At 34.6% G+C, this 25,401-nt stretch overlaps 1 protein-coding gene across 2 annotated transcripts in view; it reads right to left on the bottom strand.

Moving 5' to 3' along the window:
* The window catches only part of LOC126970296 (mucin-4-like), a 148,711-nt gene extending 125,856 nt beyond the window's left edge, over positions 1-22,855 (bottom strand). For both annotated transcript variants that reach the window (XM_050816135.1, XM_050816143.1), the window contains exon 1: positions 22,424-22,855. In XM_050816135.1, the coding sequence (XP_050672092.1) occupies positions 22,424-22,604 (181 nt within the window). In that variant the 5' untranslated portion in view covers positions 22,605-22,855. The remainder of the gene's footprint in view (positions 1-22,423) is intronic.
* Between the last annotated feature and the right edge of the window lie 2,546 nt (positions 22,856-25,401).

Genomic DNA, 25,401 nt, shown 5'->3' with positions numbered 1-25,401 from the left:
CTGCCTACTGAGCTAGAGATCCCGGGTTCGAATCCCGGTGCAATTATTTATATGATGAATATGAATGTTTGTTTCTGAGTCATGTATGTTTATATGTATTTCTTGTATGTTTAAGTAAATATATTTTATAAAATATATCGTTGTCTTGCAACCCATAGTACAGGCTATGCCTAGTTTGGGGCAAGATAATTTGTATAAGAGTGTGTCAATATTATATTATATTATATTTTTTTAGTTTTTAACCTTACGTTAACTTACAACGGTGAGTCTTAGTACGATGCTGGATATCGCCGGCACGAATCAGCAAAAAAAACCCTTCGCAAATCACATTCCATTCGAACATCGTACCAATAATTGACTGAATGATAAGCTATTCCAGTTTTAGATTAAAAGTAACTAATTTACAAACCTTTTTATATAGCACTGCATTAAGTCGTTAATTGCTTTTATTAATGACAATAATGACTGGCTAATCGAAGGTTGTTAGAGCGAGCTCAATAGCAATAATTGAGGCAACACGATCTAAACTGTGATTGATGTTTAAATAAACAGTTTCTATTTAACTACTTTAAATTATTATCTCAAATATCTGATATTGCAACATGAATTTCACATATTATATCTCGTTACGGTGTGTTCATGTTGTATTTCCTCACATTACTTTCCTAACATTCAAATTCAAATATTTTTATTCAAAATATGATGTGACATCATTTATTGAAAGTCAAAAATTACCACCCATCCAAAATGAATGCCTCAGACCTGAGAAGAATAGGCTCAACAAACTCAGCGGGCTTTTTTTAAGTAATATTGTAACAATTAAACTTATTATTTAATAGCCTGAGGTGTCTCTCCATTCCCAATCTGTGGTATCATTAAGAAAGTCATTTATGTTATAGTAACCTTTACCACACAAAGGTTTTTTAACAATTCTTTGAGTAACGTAATACTTTTGTTTTGAACATTTTCTGGGATCTTGTTGTAAAAGCATATACATCGCCCCATAAAAGACTTACTAACTCGACTTAGCCGAGTAGTAGGCATTGACAGTCGAAGATGCATAAAATCACAACAAGCTGAAAATCAGTCAAATAGTTGAAAATATAATTATAAATAAAATTTTAAAGCTCCCCATCATTCTCGTGTCGGGAAAAAAATTTACTCGAGGGTGAAAACTATACGTGTTTCGCGATTTTCAGCAACACGGTAAGTTTTATCTTAAAAGTATCCCCGACAAAATTTGTAGATAATAAAATTACCTCGTTTTATTCGTTTATTGAGTAAAAACAATATTTTTTAATAGTGTTTATAATTTTAATTTTAATCTATTTAACACTGTCTTCTCTCTTATTTCTTTAAGTAATTTATTAAATATTTTTACACACACAGCATGACAGGGCCTTTGGGCCATAAGAGGGCCAATAAGCCCAGGAGTCCCTAAAGTCTGCTATGCAAAACTTTGTATCCCCGGCCTTTCTTACTACATTAAATGAAGAAAAAACACTTACTTAAGAATAATTTAAATAAAGTTTTGTTTTATTATAACCATCAAATACAATAAACTTTTTGCTATACCTGTCCAACCATCTACCAATAATCAATTTTACTTTATAATCTCAAGCGATGATATCGTAAAAGAATTAACCGGAACTTCATAAACAATATAATTAACAAAACCACAAGATTGTTCTAAACGATTTAGTCGATAGGAGGAAAACTTACAACTAGAATGTTCTGCCATCACGAAAGCCAGCCAGCAAATACCACTGGGAGGCTCCTTTGCACAGGAAGCCGGCTAGATTATGGGTACCACAACGGTGCCTATTTCTGCCGTGAAGCAGTAATGTGTAAACATTACTGTTTCGGTCTAAAGGGCGCCGTAGCTAGTGAAATTACTGGGCAAATGAGACTTAACATCTTATGTCTCAAGGTGACGAACGCAATTGTAGTGCTCAGAATTTTTGGGTTTTTCAAGAATCCAGAGTGGCACTGCATTGTAATGGGTAGGGCTCTCAGCTATCAGCTGAACGTCCTGCTCGTCTCGTTCTTTATTTTCATAAAAAAAGCCCATTTCCATCTATGAGGCTGTTGCACAACAGCTACAATCTAATTTATTTAAATGGATCCAATACGATCGTTGCCTTATACGGCATTTTTCTATTAGGATTTGGTTGTAAAATTCAAATGTCAATGAAATAGAACGAAGTACATTTTGTTCAATGCTAAAACTACGTTGTTGGGTGCTACGGAAGTAACATTAAGATATTAAACGTTCTCGGAATGCCACACCCATTATTAATCAAATTCATTCATTTAATTTTATTGCTTGGACACTACGAGTTTACTAACCCACATGTTATTGATATTGTGGGGACTAAAGTTTTGTTTACACTAAAATTCCAATGGTCGAATTGTACGTCATATAAGTTTTATTGTTTTGTTTATCTGAGTCTTATGACATCTAATTTAGTATTATTACGACACAGTAGCGAATGTTCTAGAAATATCTAATATATAAAATTCTTATGTCGCGGTGTTTGTAGTTAAACTCCTTCGACCGACTCATGAAATGAGTGCATATTGGGTAGGTCTGAGAATCGGACAACATCTATTTTTCATCCCCCTAAATGTTAAGGGTGGTCCACGCCAATTTTTTTTAATTTTTTGACATTTTTTTTTTAATTTATTTGATTTTGATTTGAGGCAGCATTAAAAAATACATACAATTTCAAATTTTCACCCATCTACGATCAACAGTTACTTTTGTATCGCGATTTTAATATCGGCAATACAACGTTTGCTGGGTCAGCTAGTAACTATATAAATTTGTTAAGCCCAGTTAGAATATATACGCGTGAGCGAAGTATATAATTTTGCAACTGAATACAAAAAATGGACAAAATACTTTGCGTAATTGAATGGTGTGGAATATTAAGTAAGAGTTAGATAATTTAAACATACACACGGCTATCACAAATATTTATCAACATATGTAATCCAATGAAACAAATTTTATTTCATCTTTGATCATTTCTGGTAATTTACAATTCGATATTAAAAGGCATAAAAGCCATTTATTTTCTCAAAATTGATTCCTTTAGAATTCTTTTTCATGTCATTTCTAATAACTACTAGATACTACTACCGCTTCGGAAACAAATGGCGCTCTGAGAGAGAAGAAGCAGCGCAAGAAACTCTCCAGCATTATTTATTGCGCTCTTTTCAATAAAAATATACAATATTGTACAGTCATTTCTATCGCTATAAAATAATCACAATCTAGTCCCAGGCTGTCCGATCATTTAGATATTCAGCAGTAGAGTAATAGGATTTACGACAGAGCAATTTTTTTTATAAAACATTTAAATTTATTTATAGATAATGCCTGAACAGTGGCAGTGGCTTAAAGCTATTATGTAACTTATGAAGCCTACTAGAATAAGTTACAAGCAATCCCTTACTTCTAGTATTATAATAATATTTGAAACTCTTACGTTGATTCATGTTAATAATATTTTCATATAATCCCTAGATCATTTATATGTCCAGATAGACTATGACAGCTGTGAAAACGTCAAAAAAATCGACTTTAAAACTAACCTCTATTTTGAGCAATTCACGCACACTATCACAAAGTGTCACACAAAATACAAATCGCGAGTGTAAGACGTAGCTTGTCACGCACATTAAACTAATATTCCTGGCCTGTTTTTATCGGTTGTCTAACAGCAAGAGACTTTTTTTATGCAACTAAGGGACGAGACGAGCAGGACGTTCAGCTCAGATGGTAATTGATACGCCCTACCCATAACATTGCAGTGCCGCTCAGTATTCTTGAAAATCCCAAAAATTCTGAGCGGTACTACTACAATTGCGTTCGTCACCTTGAGCTATAAGATGTTAAGTCTCATTTGCCCAGTAATTTCACTAGCTACGGCTTCACGGCAGAAATAGGCGCCATTGTGGTACCCATAATCTAGCCGGCATCCTGTGCAAAGGAGCCTCCCGCTGGTAAGTCTATCTAGACGTATAAATTATTTAAGTTTAAATCGTTGATTATTGATCTGATGGAGTCCTTAATTATATAAAATTCACAGATTACAAATATATAATGTATTTTATTATACATAGATCATGATAATATACATAGATTAATAATAAAAGCATAGTGTACACAATTTAAACATATATTATAGTATATTTATTCAATATGTTATTTAAAATAATGGATCAACTTAGAAACGTTCTTATTATTAGTGAGATATGACGATGATTATATTAACATTCAAACAGACGACATTTTTGGTTAAAATTCCAAACTGAAAGACGTGATTGGAATATTGAGAGACTGACGAATGTGAAACAAGTCGACGACATTACTGACGATTGTTTGTTAGTCCTAAATGACCGACGTAAATCTTGAAGTAACATTTAAATAAATAATACTTAAAAAACACACTTTTTAGAGAAAATTGAACGAAAAAATTTAAAATTAACATTAATTCCTGCCTTTTTTTTATGAAAATATGGGACGAGACGAGCAGGACGTACAGCTGATGGTAATGGATACGTCCTGCACATTGCAATGCAGTGCCGCTCAGGATTCTTGAAAAATCCCAAAAATTCTGAGTGGCACTACAACTGCGCTCGTCACCATGAGACATAAGATGTTAGGTCTCATTTGCCTAGTAATTTCACTAGCTTCAGACCGAAACACAGTAACGCTAAGACATTACTGCTTCACGGCAGAAATAGGCGCCTTATACGATAGATGATAAAAATGACCTAAAATCTTATTTTGAAAATTGTAAAATGGAATAATTTTATCAAATTAATGTATTGCCATCGGTCCTCGATAAATCTACGAAGTTTTAACGAAATCTGGCGGTTTAAAGTGGGTCAAAATCGCGCCCAAATGAGTCGGTTACAAACAAACATACATACAGGTGAAGCTAATAAAAAGCGTGTAATATAATACTAATTAAAGCGATTAAAATGAATGTAATTATATGATTACAGCATGGTCATGAAGGCTGTAGAGCATGCAAGCTATTCTTGCTTGATAAAACCTTGATTATAATCTAAAAATCGCTAGCGAACCAAATAAAGAATAAAACATCGGGATGTCTACTCGTTAATAATGGTAGTTTTCTATAACACCTATCATTTACATCCCAAATAGAATTTAGTCAAACGTGGACTAATATACAGATTAAAAAAGCAGCCAAGTGTAAGTCGGACTCGGCCATGAAGGGTTCCGTAGCAAGTTAGTAGCGTAGTTAAGTTAGAAAGGAAAATTATATTAAACTATATGAGGAAACGGCAAAAAATCTTTGCTCCAAACCATATAGAGTTCTCATCATTTATGCGTATTAAAAAAAACTACTTACTAGATCGCATTCAAACCAAGTTTTGGTGGAGGTTTGCATGGTAATGTACATCATATTTTTTTTAGTTTTATCATTCTCTTATTTAAGAAGATACAGGTGGGGGAGACACACATTTTTCCACTTTGGATGTGACTTTCGCGCAAAATATTCAGTTTAGAAAAAAAACCTCAATATCATTTTTAAAGACCTATCCATAGATGTGTTTTATATATGATAACATTTTACTTCTTTTAGTACCCAGTCATACATTTATATGATTTATAGGAACTAATATAAATTAGTAATTACATCAAACCCACTGACCTGTATAAATACCACTGGACAAGCTGTTCCATATGTTTGACAGCAAATTTTTTGTGCCTATTTGAAGCGCCACTCACGAGCGTCCAGAGAACAAATTTTAACGGAGAATACAAATGGCTGTAAGATATCAAATGGCTGCCAGAGAAACATACAATTTAAATTCATTTCGGTCGTTTCCCGAGTTACTTATGAATGTTAAATATGAAAAGTTACTTATATTTCAGGAATCAACGTAATAAAGTAATAAACAACGTAATAAAGTAGTAAAAACGTAATAAACATTTATTTATGTAAATAGTTTTCCTACTGATGTTGGTTTAGCTGCGGTTGTCATCCCTAGTTTTAGTTCCGCAGACTCTCGCTATATGGCCAACAGCGCCAAAATGGCGAACATAAAACAGGCACAAAAGCACTTTGACAGCCGCCAGTCCAATGGTAAATAGCAGAGGTCAGTGATCAAACCGTACCTCAAAGCAACGAGATATCAAATCTAAATGACAAAAGGTATAAACAACAAAAGCTACAAATCGCAATATTTTCGCAAACTGCTCTTGAAATTAATTATTTAGTTTAATTATAACAAAGGAACCGAGGGCATCATAACCACTCTCTTTTAATATTATTCAAAGGATATTACAACACAGTGGTTGTAATCGAAACCGCACTAATTGCAAAAGCGAAATTCATGTAACTTTAGCCGTAATGGCAACAAAACCTTAACGTATGCGTGATGCGGATAGAGTCTTTATGATGACAGTGCGAGAGGCTAGTTTCGTGTGTTGCATGTGGTCTATTCTGGTCGGTTGCGCAACCAGTTAGTGCGTGTTCGAAGCGGAACGAGTGCGTATTCGTGTGTTTATGTATCCAACAGTCACTGCACTCGATATAAATGTAATTGTGTTAGAAATTAGCGCCCCGGTTGTCACAAGTATAAACGAAACTGATTCAAAATAGCTTTATAATATATACTAGTTGTTACTAGCTTTTCTCCTTTACATATGATGCCGGCTAGATTTTGGGTACCACAACGGCGCCTATTTCTGCCGTGAAGCAGTAATTTGTAAGCATTCAAATGATTCGGACTGAAGGGCGCCGTAGCTAGTTTACTGGGCAAATTTGTTGGGGTTTTTCAAGAATCCTGAGAGGTACTGCAATGTAATGGGCATGGCGTCTCAATTAACATCAGCTGAACGTCCTGCTCGTCTCGTCCCTTATTTTCATAAAAAAAAAAAGTAGAAGCGTACCAAGAATACTGTCAGCATTTCCGCGTAGGATAGCTAGGTCCGTTGACCGAAACAGCTGCCAGCGCTTGGGTTTCCAGTAGCCTTATTGAGGCGCAAAGCTAGTACAGTTGAACACTCTCCGCGCCTCTGTGCCCCACGTGTCAACCAACACCAACCACCATCCTCACACACTGCATCTTATATTGCATGCATAGCATGCCAATGTGGACAAAAAATATATTTGATAGATGTACATACTTTAAAATACAAATTCATTCGAGCAAGAGTTGGAAATAGATAACAGTTTACAAATAAAACTGAAAACAAAGTTTTATGAACGATGCGGTAGGTACTCGAACCCGCGACGTCTCGCGTTCCGTGCAAGCGCTCTTTCCAACTGAGCCAACCGTTCGAGTGACGTATCGCTTATAAAATCTTGTATGCTTTATTTAACTCTCAGGTTGTGGCTTAATCTACAGGATCTACTTTACAGTTGACCTGCACAACCTCAATATTTGCATATTAGGAAATTAACTTGAAATATCACTCTTGCAAATCTAAACAATTTGTTATGTTTTAAAGTAATAACCCTCACTTCTGGGATTAATTACACAAATAAAACAAAATTTTAAGAAGACGCGGGACTTGAACCTGCGACATCTCGCGTTCCGTGCGAGCACATTTCCACTGAGCCCACCGTTCGAGTGACGCAAGGTTTTCAAATTTAGGTTGTGTAATTAATCCCAGATGATATTAATCCCAGGTTTATCGCTTTAAAATATAAAAAATGTGTAGATAATAGCACTATAAATGTAGCGTGTTTCCTACAGCAGACCACAGTAGGTCTGTCCATATAAAAAGCAGTAATCCAGCGGCAACAATGAAACTCACAGTACCTACATTGCGTTTCCTCTGTCGGACAATGCGTGAGAGGGATTTCACTGGGCTTTGTCTATCGTTATTGTGTACTAGGTATTGTTCGGGAAAATTGCCGGCTCTTATGACAGGTATTCGGTTTCCGGATATTTCAACAATAACACTGCCAATGTATGTTTGATGTTTTGAACTAAAATTTTGCTTTAGTTAGTAATTGTATCGCAGAATTATGAATTGATTTTACAATTAGTATAAGCGCCTGCGTAGGAAAACATATGATATTAAAAATGAAAATCAGTTATGGCGAAACAATAGACAGACATATCTGAGGTTCGAGGAAGATTTTTTTTATGAAAATAAGGGACGAGACGAGCAGGACGTTCGGCTGATGGTAATTGATACGCCCTGCCCATTACAATGCAGTGCCGCTCAGGATTCTTGAAAAACCCCAAAAATACTGAACGGCACTACAACAGCCTCGCATTGGTTTTCAACTAATCCTTAATAAACGGTAGCACCACAACTAGAATTAGGTGTGTTTAAAATGCTTCCTCTTTTAATAAGCCTCCCACTGGAAGAGATACTATGCAGCTAAGTCTCTAGGAACTCCTGGTGCTAAAGTGTGTTACTGTCCTCACGGCGTTTGTAGAATGAAATATGAATTGGGTTACACCGAATACTTTGATGCGATGCGATTAGGTCGTTGACCACTGATGAAAAATAAATTCGTGCGACTGTGCCGTTGTCCGGTGACAATTTTGTTATTAACCGGCGCGAGAGTCAATTGGCATTAGATTAGCCAATCAGGTACCAATGCATCTGTTGCCTATAGGTATCTCTCTATTTCTACAGGTACTATCAACACTATAGTTTGCCATAACAAAAATTACAACAAAGAGAATAAACAATTGAGGCGCAAACAATTCCTAATTAAATGTTTTGATATTAAAGCTACCATACAAGAATTATCTGAGTGAATAGCAGAAAAATTATAAGCCTCTGATACGTTGCCCCTTCTTAACTCTTAACACACGTTTTACCGGAAAACTTCGTAGAATAAAAGTGGTGCTTGCAAAAACTTTTTACAGGTTGGAATACTTCACATAATTGGATAGGATGCAAAAATTATGGTCATCCAACCATATTGAATAGCAATGTGTATCATGACGTAATCAATATTGAAACGCCATCAATCGTAAGCCAACATCGAATCGCCTGCCGGGTTGCGGCACTTCGCAAATAAAACACAATATTTAATATGCGACGCGCGCTCCATGTCATGATTATATTTCATTGTTTGATACTTGGAATTGTTAGTTTTGAGTTATGAAACCGACACAATTGTCATTCCACAACACATAACTAATATGTTATTATATTTATAACGCTTATACAACGAGATGGACCAACAGGGTAACAACGTGGAAGGGTCCAAACGTCGCAAAGGCAGACCCCATACGAGATGGGCATACGAGTTGATAAAAATAGGTGGTACCTGCTGGTCGCACATAGCTGAAGATAGAGACACATGGTATTCTTTAGAGGAGGCCTTCACCCTCACATGAAGAGGGGTTCAAGCAGCAAACTTATATTATTATTATCCAGACCTAAACATATACGTCTAAATAATATTATAAACATTCTTTTAATAATTTTTTCTTTTGTGAACTATGTATGTATTTAAATTTTTTGCATGAAATAAAAGGCTTATTATTATTATTAAAGTTTATACAAAATTAGGTAGTTATTTATAAAGGTTATATTAAGTCCAATAATCTTAATTTTCTTAAAACATAATTTTCTACAGTTTCTGTCATACGGTAGGGCAACACCGACAACATGCATCTGTTACAAAACAGGTTATTGTGATCAATTGTCAAATCAAACTCATTAGACCATGCGATCCAAGAGTAATTGTGTTCAATGAAATAATTCAAAGGTGTTTATGAATCAGGAATAGTATTTATAGGTTACAGCAAACGGTTTACCGTAAACCTTTACTTTTACCTACATGATCTAACAAAATAAATAACCTAATGTAAATTAATTAAAATTTTTAGCGACTATAGTTCGACGGACAGATGGCCGTTGGGGCAGTAAAGTCCTCTAATGGCGACCACGTACCGGAAGACGCAGTGTCGGTAGGCCCCCAACAGGATGAACCGACGATCTGGTCAAGATCGCAGGAATACGTTGGATGAGGGCAGCGCAGGACAGATGGAAGGCTTTGGAGAGGCCTTTCTCCAGCAGTGGACGTCTTCCAGCTAATGATGATGAAGTGGAGAGAATTCTGAAGGTAGGATCAAGACGCTTAACAGATTTTAGGTGGAACTCTAATTCAGGTAGCCTAAACCCTAAACTCTCAATCGTAACAGATATCCGCATTGTAACTTGTATTCCTTGAATGATGACCATATTGCAGTAAAATTGTGTTGTGAACAAATAATTTTTTGAATACCTATTTTTGAAGGAAACAAAAAATAAATAATGTTAAATAACTAAAGCGTATCAAGATATAGAATATAAACCAAATCAGTAGAGCCATTTTCGAGATATAAATAAATTATTTGACTAATATTTCAAAAATAAATTATGTGGACAAATTCGCTCATCAATATCTAATCTTTTATATAACATCTATAACAAAATGCTTAATAAATCAACAATAAAATCAAACACAACAATGTTATTACAATGTTGTAATAATATTTTTAAGATTACAAAACTAATGTACACAATATGATATCCGTTGAAAACAATCAAAGCCTGATTGCTCACCACATTCAATGTCAAACCTACAGAATCATACTATTATGCTTTCATCCGAAGTACGGACCAACAATAGCGTTCTTGTGTTGCGAAAGAGATGGTAGTTTGACCGTGAACCGATCGTTCGCTTTTTACAACAAAACTGTACAAATTCATCTTCCAAGTATTTAGTAAATTTGGTCGCTGGTTACTTCGGAATTACGCAGTTGTTTTTATCAGAAATGGGTGTTCGTGCCTAACGTCTGAAGGTTGTGAAAATTGTAAGGAGAGAGAGATATATTGCAAAACGACTACTGGATACATATTTTTTTTTTATTAAATAGGAAGCCAATGTTGCATACAATAATAATCCTTATTCTAAAGCACACTCTTCAATATAATTATAGAAATCGTATACCTCACTTACAGGCTAACGTAACTATGCATAATGAAATGAAAAACAATAGATTTATTAAAAACTAACATTAGGTACTAAAAATATTACAAAAATTCGTCGTTGCTCAACCAGTTCAATTTTCTATATAAATATGCGCATATAAAAAAATACCAATCATATTGGGAACCTCCCTGTTTTCGAAGTCGGTTAAAAACAACAGAAGGCATAGCAACGGCAAAGTGTCCTCCACAGCACAGCAGTCTTTACCGTAAGTCAGTAGAACAGGGCCCAGTGCCGATTGCCGACCGCAAACTTGCGGTTAACTAACGTTGTACCCAATGTATCTAATCTCAATACAAATGGGTTAATGTCATTCGTTTTTATTCACTTTTGCGTATTTTATTATATTTCTTCACAGATATATTTTTGTCTCTTAGTTGAGATTTAGATAGTAGGTGTGTATCCATATTAAATAAGTATTACAACATATTTATATAGTTTTAATTTTTAAATAAATAAATAGATAAAAAAGCAATTGTGTGGTTTTATGAAACCACGATGCAAGTGAAACTTTTTTTTACAAAGTAACATAGGTATTAATATCAGCATAAAAAAATATATATATTATGCTTTACATTTTCATAAAATAAAAAAACCTTTATTAAGTGTGTGGGGTTCGAACCTACACTTCCACCCGAACGCAATTGCATCCAATATGCGAACTATAGGCGCCGCCCGACCGTCACGCGACATGCAACACACAGACGAAAAAGTTTGAGACGATGTAATAAAAGTTTCACTTTAATAACATAACAAAAAAAAACGTATAATTAGGCCAGGCGATAAAACTTATAGGCAAAAGGAGAAGGCTCAACATCACCCGACATGGGATCATGGATTCATGTTCCTCCTCCCTAAGGTATTGTGTAGGAGTGGATGTATTATTATTTTTATTGTTTTTCTTCATCATTGGTAAAGGTAATATATAATAACGAGTAGTAAACTATCATTTTTTTTTCAACTTACACCACAACAATTAAAAGATGAAGATATTACACAAATTAAATTTGAAAACAAAATTTATGAAACATGCGGGACTCGAACCCGCGACCTCTCACGTTTCATGCGAGCGCTCTTACCACTGAACCAACCGTTCGAGTATATCGTTCGAGTTCGAGACATATCGTTGATAAATCTTGTATGTCTTGTTCAACTCTCAGGTTGTGGCTTCATCTACAGGATCTATTTTACAGTTGACAACCTGCTCAACCCCAATATTTGCATATTAGGAAATTGACTTGAGATGTCGCTCTTGCAAATCCAAACAATTTGTTATGTTTTAAAGTGATAACCCTCACTTCTGGGATTAACTACATAAACTAAATTTGAAAACAAAGCTTATGAACGATGCGGGTCTCGTACCCGCGATTTTGTTTTCAAATTTAATTTGTGTAATTAATCCCATAAATGAGGGTTAAAAGTGGACTTTAAAAAATAACAAATGATGTTGATGAAGATATTGATTTTCGATATTAAAAAAATTTCTTCTTTTTATATATTAAAATTAAATAACTGTGTTTACGCAGGTAAAACCACGGGCAGTGAGCGTATATTTCAAGGAAACACATGCGTACGCAAGAAGTCTATACCAAATACAGTAGAGTGAGCAAATTATAACTGCTTTGGTGTTCGGTATTCCCCTTCACTTGTCTGCATCAGAAAGCTGACATTCCTTGTACTACTGTGGTAGTATTTGCACAGCGATACGGTTTTATAATTTAATTATTTTTTATAAAATACTTTTTAAAGAATTAAAACGCTTGTAATTGTGTTTTTACATTAGATTTTGCATAAATGTCACATTTTTATTATTATTTTAGCTAACCCGACGTTACAAGACCTTTCCAGATCTCGTTTTCAGGGGGAATGCCATCTGCAATCGCTACATTTTTATATCTTTTTGAATATATTATGATGGATGAATGCTGAATTTCTTTATAAGTGATCTTGGAATTTTTTGTATGGTTGAAAAAGCCTGCCTACAAAGCCTGCGGAAAGATGGTAACACTCCAGATCATTATAAAATGTATATTAATAGTTTATTATTATATTGCTCTTGTTGGTGGAAAATCGTAAAATCCTTCGTATCGTAAAAGCTCAACTGACATCTACCCGACGCAAGGAATATTCATACCAAATTTCAAGTATCTACGACTTATGGTTCCAGAGATATCATGATGAGTTCATCATATAGGTGGAAATCTCATATATATATTGATAATATACCATATAAACATATTTCTACTTTATTTCTTTCTATTGTGATCGAGTCGAGCTATTATATACCCTAATAAACGGAACTATGAGAGAAATTATTAGACTAAATTCAGGTCTTGATGCAATCTTATTTGATTACGATACTTTTGGGTTTAAAAGAATACACCTTCCCAAATTAGGATATCATCCCCACCATCTGGATGCGTGGCGGTCCTCAACACTGCCTGGGTACCTTAAAAAAAAGCGCGTACACCTTCCTAAAAGACCGGCACGCTACTGTGATTCCTCTGGTGTTGCAAGAAAATGTGGTCGGCGGTGATCACTTAACACCAGGTGACCGGTACGCTCGTTTGTCCTCCATGTAAAAAAGAATCGTACATTTTTCAGACTAAATCCAGATTTATCTAACGACGGCAATAGAAAGCTAAGAAACGGCAGAGAAAAACAGTGTCTGGTGAGTTTTTCGTTGGCTTCGTTCGCTGTATATAAGGCCTCACGTACCTACTCTACATCTATACTAATTTTATAAAGCTGCAGTGTTTGTTTGTTTGAACGCGCTAATCTCTGGTACTACTGGTCCGATTTGAATGATTCTTTCAGTGTTGGGTAGTCCATTTATCGGGGAAGGCTATAGGCTAAGTTTTTTTATTCAAAATTAGGGATCCGTAATAAAATTGCTATTTTATAACACAGGGTGTAAAATCGAAAACCTATTTTTGCGGGCGCTGCAAAAACTATTGACAATAGAACAAAATGATGTACAGGCTATAATATAGGCAATATTTTATTACTTATAAAACTATCGCGTGAGTTATACTTTATATGGCAAAACAACGTTTGCCGGGTCAGCTAGTTTTCCATAAAATGGTATAAGTTTCAATAATTTAAATGAAAGATTTAATAAAGATTTCATAGCTCTGAATTAACCGTCCGTTTTAAATAAAAATAATTTGAGTTTGTGTTTGATCATCACTCGACTAATTATGATAATGATAGTACATCATTACAATACCTAATTAACCTTCAGTTCTTCTCCTACAAGCTCTCATAGTTTTTACTGCACACGTGGGAAGCTACCGGGTTATCAATAAATAACTTATTAAATATTCTATATAAAAACAAGAAAAGTAAGAAGGAAGTAATAAGGTTTTACGAAGACCGTTATTATATGCTGAAAATGTTTTAGACTTTGAGTCATCACAAAAGTATGTATGTTCATAAGCACATTGAGGAATTTTCTAGAAACTGTGACATTCACAATGTTAACACGAGGAACAAACGTGAACTTGTTATGCCTACTACTCGGTTGGGTCGAGTTAGTAAGTCTTTTGTTGGGCGATGTATGTGCTTCTACAATATGCTCCCAGAAAATGTACAAAACAAATGTGTTACGAAATTTAAAAGAATTGTTAAAAAACGTTTGTGTGGGAAAGGTTATTATAGAATAAACGATTTTCTTAATGACACCACGGACTGGGAATAAAGCGAACACCCTCAGGCTCTTTAATTATAAATGTTTACTGTACGATATCACATTGTAATCCATATTTTATATTTAAAAAAAAAGCCCGCTGACTTTCTTGCGCCCATTCTTCTCAGGTCTGAGGCAGTCTCTTTTGAATGGGTGGTAGTTTTTGACGTTCAATAAGTGATTTTAAATCCTATGTTGAATAAAAATATTTAAATTTGAATTTATGTGAAGACAAAGTTAAATTACTAATATCACTCATTATTGTTTTGAGCTTTTTTTCGCTTAAAGCGAATCATACGACGCAGTTACGGTTTATATTTGGATGTAGTTGCTGAAAAGCGTTCCAAGCCACAAACATCACATTTTAAGGAATTCGTGTTAAAAGCTTAATAAATATTAGTGTAATCCATATATGTGCGTTGGGCTACTAAGTCATGATATCATTTAAAGAGTGAAAGATCAGACATGGCTGGCATTTTTTGTCAGTCCGTTAATATGAATCACGTGACCAGTTTTGTGTTCTTAACTCAATTTTTCTGAAATTACGTCCTTTTTGTCTGCGAATACAGACTTAATTATCTGAAAGCATCAAACACTAAACAGACACGATAATATACGAAATATAACATTCACTTCACACTTCATTATTTATACAGAGTGTTACAATGAGTTTTTTTTAAATGAAAATGAGGGACGAGATGAGAAGGACGTTCAGCTGATGGTAATTGATACGCCCTGCCTATTACAATACAGTGCCACTCAGGATTCTTTACTTTTCTTTTTCTTTAGTATGAGTTACAGTTTTACGGAAAAATCGCGTAATTGCTTCTGCATTTATAGGCAGCTCGTCAGTATATGATTCTCATTTTGAATTTGATGCACGAATGAATAAATAATTTGTATCAGCAGATGTTATCTGCAGATATATTTGTATACCCAGATAATAATCTCAGCATATTTCTATATTCGTCGGTCTCCTCGGATACTTACAGTTAGTTCATACAAATTATATAGAAAAAAATATTGTAATATATATACTCAGATACAGATGTCTGTCCGTATCTGCGTAGTGTGTGATTCGCATTACTCTTAAACATTTGCAATTTCTTTAAAACGAGCAGATGAACCATCTACCCATAATAGTGACGGTATGATGTGAGTCATAACATATCACAAAACTCTTTATCGCATAGCATACTGCGATACCACATTGTGCCGTTAGCCTGAGACTTATGAAAGGAATCTCTCATGTGATTGTGGCAGCACCAACGCCATGCTGACCGAAGCACATTTCCTATTGGAAAAAATAACGCTACGAGAAACAGGTTCACCTGATTATAAATGACACGTTACTGTACATTACAACACCTCTCGCTCAGGATTCTTGACTGAACCCTAAATTCTGGGTGGTATTATAAATTTCGTTCGTCACCTTGAGACATAAGATATAATGCTTGCAAATTATTACTTGATAGCAGAACGCCACTGGGAGGCTCCTTTGCACAGAATGCCAGTAGATTATGAGTACCACAACGGCGCCTATTTCTGCTGTGAAGCAGTAATGTGTAAACATTACTGTTTTTCGGTCTGAAGGGCGCCGTAGCTAGTGAAATTACTGAGCAAATGATACTTAATATCTTACGTCTCAACGTGACGAGCTCAATTGTAGCGCCGCTCAGAATTTTTGGGTTTTTCAAGAATCCTGAGCGGCACTGCATTGTAATGGGCAGGGCTTATCAATTACCATCAGCTAAACGTCCTGCTCGTCTCGTCCATTATTTAAAAAAAACGCCGCTGTCTGTGGTACTTCCAGCTGGCTTTCTAAGCAAAGAAGCCTCCCACAATACATCAGTAGGTAAGGGTGCACCAGACACGTCTTACAACAGTAAATCAATACAAATATTACTTCATTCATTAAGGTTAAAGAAATGATAATTATGAATCTCCAAAGTAATCATTTTTACCACAAAAAAAAAAAAAAACAAAAATTTATTTATTTTGCATTTTAATAGTAAATATAATCCAATTGGCTCTGAGAAATTAAAAGGACTTCCCTTTTAAGTTCTCAGAGCCTGTGTTAGGTAAGACCGCTATTTCCGACGGATAAAAATACTAACATATTTAACATAAATACTTAATTAAACTAATCTTGAGCTTAAATAGGTTGAGTTTTAATGAAAATAAGTGGCAGGAAACTCATTGCCACTCTTTCAAATCAACATTCACATCATCGTTTAACAAATTGTTTTAATAATAACGATCTATGTAAAGTGATGCAACAAAAATTCTTCGAACGACATGAATTACATGTGTATGTAAAAAATTACTTAGACTTATTGAGTACAGTAAATGCCTCAATCCATACATACTTTAAATAAATAAAGGCATTACGCGACCATTATATTATATATTGTTATTACCAGTGGGGGTTCTTTTGCACAGGATGCCGGCTTGATTATGGGTACCACAACGACGCCTATTTCTGCTGTGAAGCAGAAATGTGTAAGCACTATTGTGTTTCGGTATTACTGAGCAAGTGGGACTTCACATCTCATGTCTCAAGGTGACGAGCACAAATGTAGTACCACTCAGAATTTTTGGGTTTTACAAGAATCCTTAGCGGCACTGTATTATAATGGGCAGGGCGTATCAATTACCATCAACAGAACGTCGTGCTCGTCTCGTTCCATAACCATACTTTACATCCCATTCGCGCTCGAGTCAGTAATAGAAATCTTCCAAACGTCTACAGGTTGTAAACAGACAACCTCTGAATACGTAAGGGTTCAGTACAATACAATAACTTCTTAGCTAGAAAGTTGTAGAGATTTAAGCGAGAGTTGTGTAGTAGCAGAATAATTATTTAATGAATAGATAGAGAAAATATTTTAGGGATACTTAATAGAAATAACCAGATAGCTATGTTATAACAGTGCATTGTATTTTTATATATTCAAAATTTTTAACCGAAATTTATGAACTGAGCCAACCGTTGACTCAGTGGAAGAGGGCTAGGACGGAACCCGAGAGGTCGCGGGTTCGATTTCTGCATCAAATATATAAATTATTTAATACAAACAGCATTATCTTTATATATATATAAATTACGTGACACGTTGTTTGTCCGCGATTGACTCCTAACGGATTTTAATGGGGATTACTTCATGGAGTGCAGTTTGGTCCAACTTGAGAGATAGGATAGTTTTTATTTCTAGTTGAGACCCATAATTATTTTTATTTCCAATATTTGTTTTGTATTGACATATTTCCTATGAGAGATTTTATTGACGCACGGTTTGACAGTTCTGATGCGAACCAATTTTATTATAGTAAACAACAGGGAGCAATGAGGTTCTATACATAATATGGAACGTCATTAACAGGAAGCACATTTTACAACATAATTCTTGGTGTTATGAAAATATATTATTGACAAATTCATTAAAAAAACAGTATTTTATTTACTATGCATAGAACAACGTCTGTCGGGTCGGCTAGTAATAATTACTTTGATACAAATCAAACAATATTGGTAGGTACTTCTTATGTGTACACACATATTATATGACCCAGGTGGCTTGGGCATGGGGAAGGGCGCTGGTGTGGGACGCGACTTGCGTCGACACTCTGGCTCCTTCTCATGTCCAAGTTACGTCAGTTGGTTCTGGGGCTACTGCTTTGACTGCCGAAGACAGCAAGCGTCGCAAATATGTCAATCTTACATCTTTGTGCCGTTTGGTGTCGAGACACGTGGCCCGTCGGGCCTAGTGGCGCGGAGAATGTACAAAGTTTTATCTTCTCGCCTCAATAGGGCTACTGACAACCCAAGCGCTGGCGGCTATTTCGGTCAACGGATCAGCCTAGCTATCCAACGTGGAAATGCTGCCAGTATTCTTGGTACGCTTTCCCATAATGATAGTTTTAATTTAATGTAATCATAGCATTGTAAATATAGTTAAGGTTGAATAACTTAATATATATTGTTCTTAATTTATTTCTGATCGCGGAGCTCCACCTACACAATTAGTATGACTATTATTAATAAATATGACAACGCATTAGATTACTCGGAAATCTGTTGCTCACAAACTTTAAAATGCCTCATACAGGTGTGATTAGATTTATAATTTTTGCATTACAAGAGGAATCACAGTAACCAACTGTTATGAGAACGTAAGTTGATGTATCGAATTCATATGTAAAGAGTTTTTTTTTAAGAATGACTTTGATTGACTGCATTTTAAATATTTGCACGTTTGATGGAACGGAGAATATATTATAAAAGGTAACGGCTTTAGCCTTACAAATAAAAATGACATTAATTTATAACTAAGCATAAACCAAGAATATGTAAAATGTTTACAAATAGACATTTTGCTTACAAATGGTTTGTTTGGACGTATAACGTTTCCCGCGTTTATTTGCAAGGCAGCTTGTCATTAGGAAAACTTCAGAATTATCATTGTATTGACAGTGTTGTCAACGATATTGTAAACATTTTGCATATTCTTTGTTTATCATCAGTTATAACTTTATACCAAGTTTATTTGTAAGGCCGTAAGTGTTTAATATGAAAGAAACACATTTCTAACGTCATCATGGTTGTGGGGATGATAATAAATGAAAAAAAAACAATAATTCAGTAATCGAATATAATATTTGGGATAATCACTGTTAAAAAACAAATCAAACAATTTTGTTTAATTGCCAGTTGAATGTCGTAAAGGCAGATTGGAAGCAAAATGAGAAATATTTCTTATTTTAGTGATAACCCTGGGATTAATGACACAAATTAAATTTGAAAACAAAATTTATGAACAATGAACCCCCTCACGTTCCATACGAGCGCTCTTTCACTGAGCCAACCGTTCGAGTGACGTCACGTTCATAAATCTTGATAATATGTCTTGTTCAACTCTCAGATTGTGGCTTCATCTACAGAATATGTTTTAGCGAGAGGTCACGGGTTCGAGTCCCGCATTGCTTATAAATTTAATTTGAGAAAAATGAGAGTTAAAAATAGTAATTATTGAAGGTGGCATGACTAAGCAAGCGACAATCTCGTCCACGAAAGAAGTCAGGAGGAGCTCCGTCTACACGAGGAAGGGCAGGCGTAGGTGGTGACACAATGAGTAGAACATACCATACGACAACATGAAGCCCTACCAATATGTAAAAGAATTCTAGATATATCAAAAATTCAAAACATGAATCTTTATTCATTACACTTAAACAGAAACACTTATTCAGAAGTTATAATAATTTTAAAAACGATTTATAACCTAGGTCCTAGAGAATCATTGAGAGCAAAATTCAAAGAAATTAACATCTTGACTGTTGCTTCTCAATATATTCTTGATAATGTAATGTATGTTCATAGGCACATAAGTGAATTTGCCAGAAACTGTCATAACCATAATGTTAACACCAGGAACAGACATAAACTGATGATGCCTACTACTCGGCTAAGTCGAGTAAGTAAGTCTTTTGTGGGGCGATGTATATGCTTTTACAACAAGATCCCAGAAAATGTTCAAAACAAAAGTATTACATTATTCAAAAGAATTGTTAAAAAACCTTTGTGTGGTAAAGGTTACTATAACATAAATGACTTTCTTAATGATACCACAGATTGGGAATGGAGCGATCGCCCTCAGGCTATTAAATAATAAGTTTAATTGTACAATATTACTTTGTAAATGTTACTTTAATTGTAAAACATATTTTTGATGGAAAAAAAAAGCCCGCTGAGTTTGTTGCGCCCATTCTTCTCAGGCCTGAGGCATTCATTTTGGAATGGGTGGTAGATTTTTTGACTTTCAATACGTGATTTCACATCCTATTTTGAATAAAAATATTTGAATTTGAATTTGAATTGAGCAAAGTTCGTAACTAATTTTTTTTTTTTTTAATTCCGCCAACAAGGTATACACTAAATAATAATAAACATAGTTAATTACATCAATAATAAAAATTCAAAAATTCAAATTCAAAATTTCTATATTTGGTATTAAAATATATATACAAAATTACTTAAATCTACTTATTAAAGCAATTTACAATTAAGCCTTATATATGTAGGTATCAGAAAACTTATTTCTACAACCCTATCTACGTATTAAGGGATAAAACTTTATTATGCTTAAAAACTAATATATGAGGTTTGTGGGGGGGAAATCCAGGAAACTGGGAAAACCTGGCTATTTGCTATTGATATAACGATTACATCAATAATAACGTTCACATGGTTAGTTATAGGCCTAAATAACACGCTATTGAATTAAGACACAAAAAATCTCTTTATATAAGCATCTATGAAGTTAAATAAATATAAATTAACACAAAATATAGATCGTAGGAATACCACCCTTGATAGAACTTATGGCAATTTTCAAACTTTATTTTTTTTAATGACCGTGGAACGTCTTAATTACGCCGAACCTCTGACCTCTAAGCTGCCACCTTCCTACCTCCCGTACCTATTGTACCCACGGTGTTCTCATACTCCATTACTACAGGTGGGCAGTCGGCGTGGAATCCGTTTGTGGAATGTTAATTGAGTAATTTTATTGCTTAACTCTAAGAAATAGGTGCCTTTTGGGAAGGAGCCCTAAAACCCCCCGTCTTTGCCTAGTTAATAAAGCGTCGTCTTTTAAGATATTTATTTATAGATATATTAGCTCGAATACTTAAAAGATTCAAAGTAAGGCAGTAACACGCAACACACATTTCACAGACTTTCAGTGTATGAAAAATGGAACTGTAGGTACAACTCTAAGTAGTAGAACAGTACAACTGTTACAATTTATTAGAAATGATAATAAATATCTTTGAATATCAATTACACTTACATAAAGAATAATAATCCCTACTAATATTATAAATGTGAATGTAAGTTGGTTTGTTACGCTTTTAAAGCGGAGCAACTGAACCGATTTTGAAGGAGTTTGGTACAGCGATAGACTAGAGCTTGGGATAGGACATAGGCTATATTTTATCCCGGAAAAATCCATGGTTCCCGCGGGACTTGTGAAAAAACTGAAATTCACGTCGATGAGCTATAGCAATCTTTCTAAAAATAAGAGTCATATAATATGTTGGGAACTGGTACTGGAATAGGACATGAGATAATCTTCAATACCAAACTTGCTTATTTTTATTAAAAATCGTTTATCTACGCCGACGAAGACGCGGGCATGAGCTAGTAATACATAACTATAACGTTTGTAAGAAATAGTTTCACCTAATCGATTTTAGTGACGATCAATGCGTCGCAGGTGCATTAGGCTTCGAAACCCTTGACTCTCACCGGGGTTCCTCTGGTTGGACCGTCACGCACCATGGACCAATATGTTGCCGGTTTTCAAAATCCTATGTTCGTTTATTGAACGCTTTATATGTCAATACAACAGCGCTCTTTTGACCCCAATGATTTTATAATAAAGTACGTCTCATACGCAAAAAAGTCAGTTCAGTAATATTTTAATTGAACTATTAAAAATAATGACTTTCGACAGAACACACACTCTCACACTTGTCACCAATAAGATCAAAGTACCTATTCTTAAATATGTAATATAGATATTGTAACTGAAATAAAATTTTCCACAGGTAACATCTATAATAGTATAGATGTTACCTTTGAAAAATTAAGGCTATAGATCCTTTATAACTAATTCTATGTTACATTATATAATAATTTAACAGATTAGTGTGTAATGTGATTGCAAATAGTTACCTGGAAGCTGATAATTTTTAGTATCTTTCTTCTCGATAGCTGTCTCCTCAATCCTCACAGCGACTGGTTCCACTGTCACTTCAGATCCTGAATCATCACAACTTCCCTCAGGCACTGTTAACAGGAACGCGCAATAACACACTAATATGATTCTTAAAAACTCCTGCATTTTAGTAAACATCACTTGTTAATTGTGTAAACGTCAGTAAGGGCCATTTTTCGATCGCTGATCGACACACGTAACTAGCAGTCACATTTTCGCTGATTACAGCAAATTCAATGAAACATTATGCGTGAAACTAACATAGTATGGAATGCACACGCTTAGAGTTGCACACACACATCGGTTCAATAAATATTGTGGATTTAACGGAATGTTTTGATTCGATCGTCTCGTATGAACACGCGCGCGCTGTTCGTCGCTCGAGCGAAGGTACTAGCACTGGAAGTGATTGGTCGAGGCCTGTCCCCACTAATGCGCGAGAGCCTGCGTTCTAACTTGGATCGCAGTGATTTCTAATGGCCAGATAACATATCTAGCTTGTGGTCAGCTTAATTGAATTTTTACCGTTTCTTATGAGATATGGAATTGACAGATAGCGATTTTTTTATCAGTTAGATATCAAGACGAAGAGTCTTTAGTACACCACGTATTACTTTCACGCGATATTTGACAAATAGATAACAAGATTGTGGTCAAACCAGCCGGCTTGTGCTGTTGGAGCTTGTGAGAGATCACTACAAACAATAAAGTTTGGAAATTGAAAAAGTCAGGAAAATAGTAGTGGAAAAAAGTATTATATATTATTTACTCAAAAAAATTTTAGAATTATGTAAATTTTTCCAAGCTTAAGCGCTATTGAATCGTCACTATAAAAATCTTTTAAATACCGAATCTACGATACGTTCTTAAAAAGTCGAGCTCGTGAGAAGAACATACAAGAAACTCAACAGCTACTCTTTTATTCAATTCAGTATTTTACAATAGCTGTAATATACAAAAATTGTCTGTAAGGTACTGCATCCAATATATGAATTGTGTTAGTTAAAAACGTTTTAAAAACCAAATATTTAATAAAAAGTAATAAAGAATAAACTGTATAAATATAAATTAGCCTCTATTGGATGCATCAACCTTTAGAGCTTGAATTCATTTTTATTTAAGGATGCTTCGTGAACATGATGGTCGTGATTACTGTCATAATTAGCTATCGCATCCAACAAATACACTGATTTTAAAACAATAACAAGTCGACCACAAGCACCACCCGTTCACTAGTTGACGCATGGACCAGCAATCGTTCCCTTTGCTCATATTTGAGGGAAGGAACCCAGCACACGACGCACCACCGCAAGCAGATGAGCAACTTACCGCTTGCCCTCTCTAAATCGGTAAATAATTTATACGAAATAATCCAAGATGTATCTATTTCGTCTTCAAAGTTTTACCTACGTATTGAAACAGAAACAAAATTCTGTCGTTATGTTTTTCTATAATTTGCGATAAGATGACACTGCAACGCATGTAATGCAATGAATTTATGATGGTTATGGTTTGATGAAAATAAAATTTTAAGTTTCAGTTCTAAGTATGGGAAACCGCCAAAATTTATTGTTTTTTTTTTTGCGAAAAACTTAACGCGGTTCACAGAATACATCTAGGTACTTCCAACTTACAACTGTATAGTTCTTATAGTTTCGGAAAAAGTGGCTGTGACATACGGACGGACAGACCGACTGACACACTTGACGAATCCATAAGTGTTCCGTGTTTTGCCATTTGGCTACGGAACCCTAAAAACGGTATAAACAGCACGATACCAAATGAGGTACGGTGTAAAACTACTTATTTTTCCGAAACGGTCGGTAGTTCATTGCTTCGACGGAATTTACTAGTTAAACCTTTCTATCTGTGGGTTGCAACCCGACCCATAGGCGAGGGCGTAAATCAGCCGAGTGTCTATTGAGCAAGTGTTAACGAGTTTCATACGCACTTTTACAACACACATTGCATGGAAAAACAAACATGTATTGCATAAATCGTTTAATTATTAAATATGCAAATTATAAAATGGCGCGAAGTTTTTTTTTTTGTACGCGCCATTAGTAAGGTGATTGATTACACATTTCGATACAGGCTACTTCAAAATTATAATTTTAGTAATAAAATGCATATATTATTTTATAACAAATTATTTGGAGATATAAATAATTTGATAATAAAAAATGTTTTTGTGTCTAAATTAGGGACACATACATTTATTCCAAAAATGTAAAAGGATTTTCAGCGGCATAAAACCTCTTTGTTGTTTCAAAAATACTGTCAAATTGAAAATGCTCTGTTTACTCCCATATTATTTGCAGTTAGGTACTAACTTAAAAACAGATCTTCTAGTAGAAATTGTAGACAAAATATTCTAGTAGAAATTGAAATAAAGAAAATAAATAAATAAATGAAGTCTTGATAATATATTATTAACAAAATCATTGCGTGTAAGATTGGCCCACTATACAATATAGAATTTGACGTCTTCATTATTTTTTAACATGGGGTAACAGAGCGAGTGACACGCCCACATTTAGCGGTTTCAACCGAGACATCTAAATTATGGCTTTTACGTCAACGTCCAATACCAATTTTGTGACTAGTGCTGTGCTCGGACTATCGATGTTTTACGATTAAAATCAGTAATAACTTTAATGTTTCGTATTCTCTACTTCTCATTGAAAAATCGTCTAAAAATAATTAAGTACAATTATCATGCAAATGAGCAAATTAATTAAATAATTTCAAATATAATTTAGTGTAAAATTAAAAGTAGGTAAATGGACTTAATCAATTTTGCATAGATGTTGAGATTAATACAAGTAAAGCAATAAATACGAGTAAATAATAAATGAAACACTTAAACGAAGCATAAAATAAGGATCTCTCATTCTTATTTCGTATGTATCTTAGCATAAATATATATATTTAT

This window comes from Leptidea sinapis, chromosome 1, assembly GCF_905404315.1.
Source record: "Leptidea sinapis chromosome 1, ilLepSina1.1, whole genome shotgun sequence".
Taxonomy (NCBI): Eukaryota; Metazoa; Arthropoda; class Insecta; order Lepidoptera; family Pieridae; genus Leptidea; species Leptidea sinapis.
Note: the sequence above shows the minus strand (reverse complement) of the source record. Positions and strands in the feature narration are given on the sequence as shown.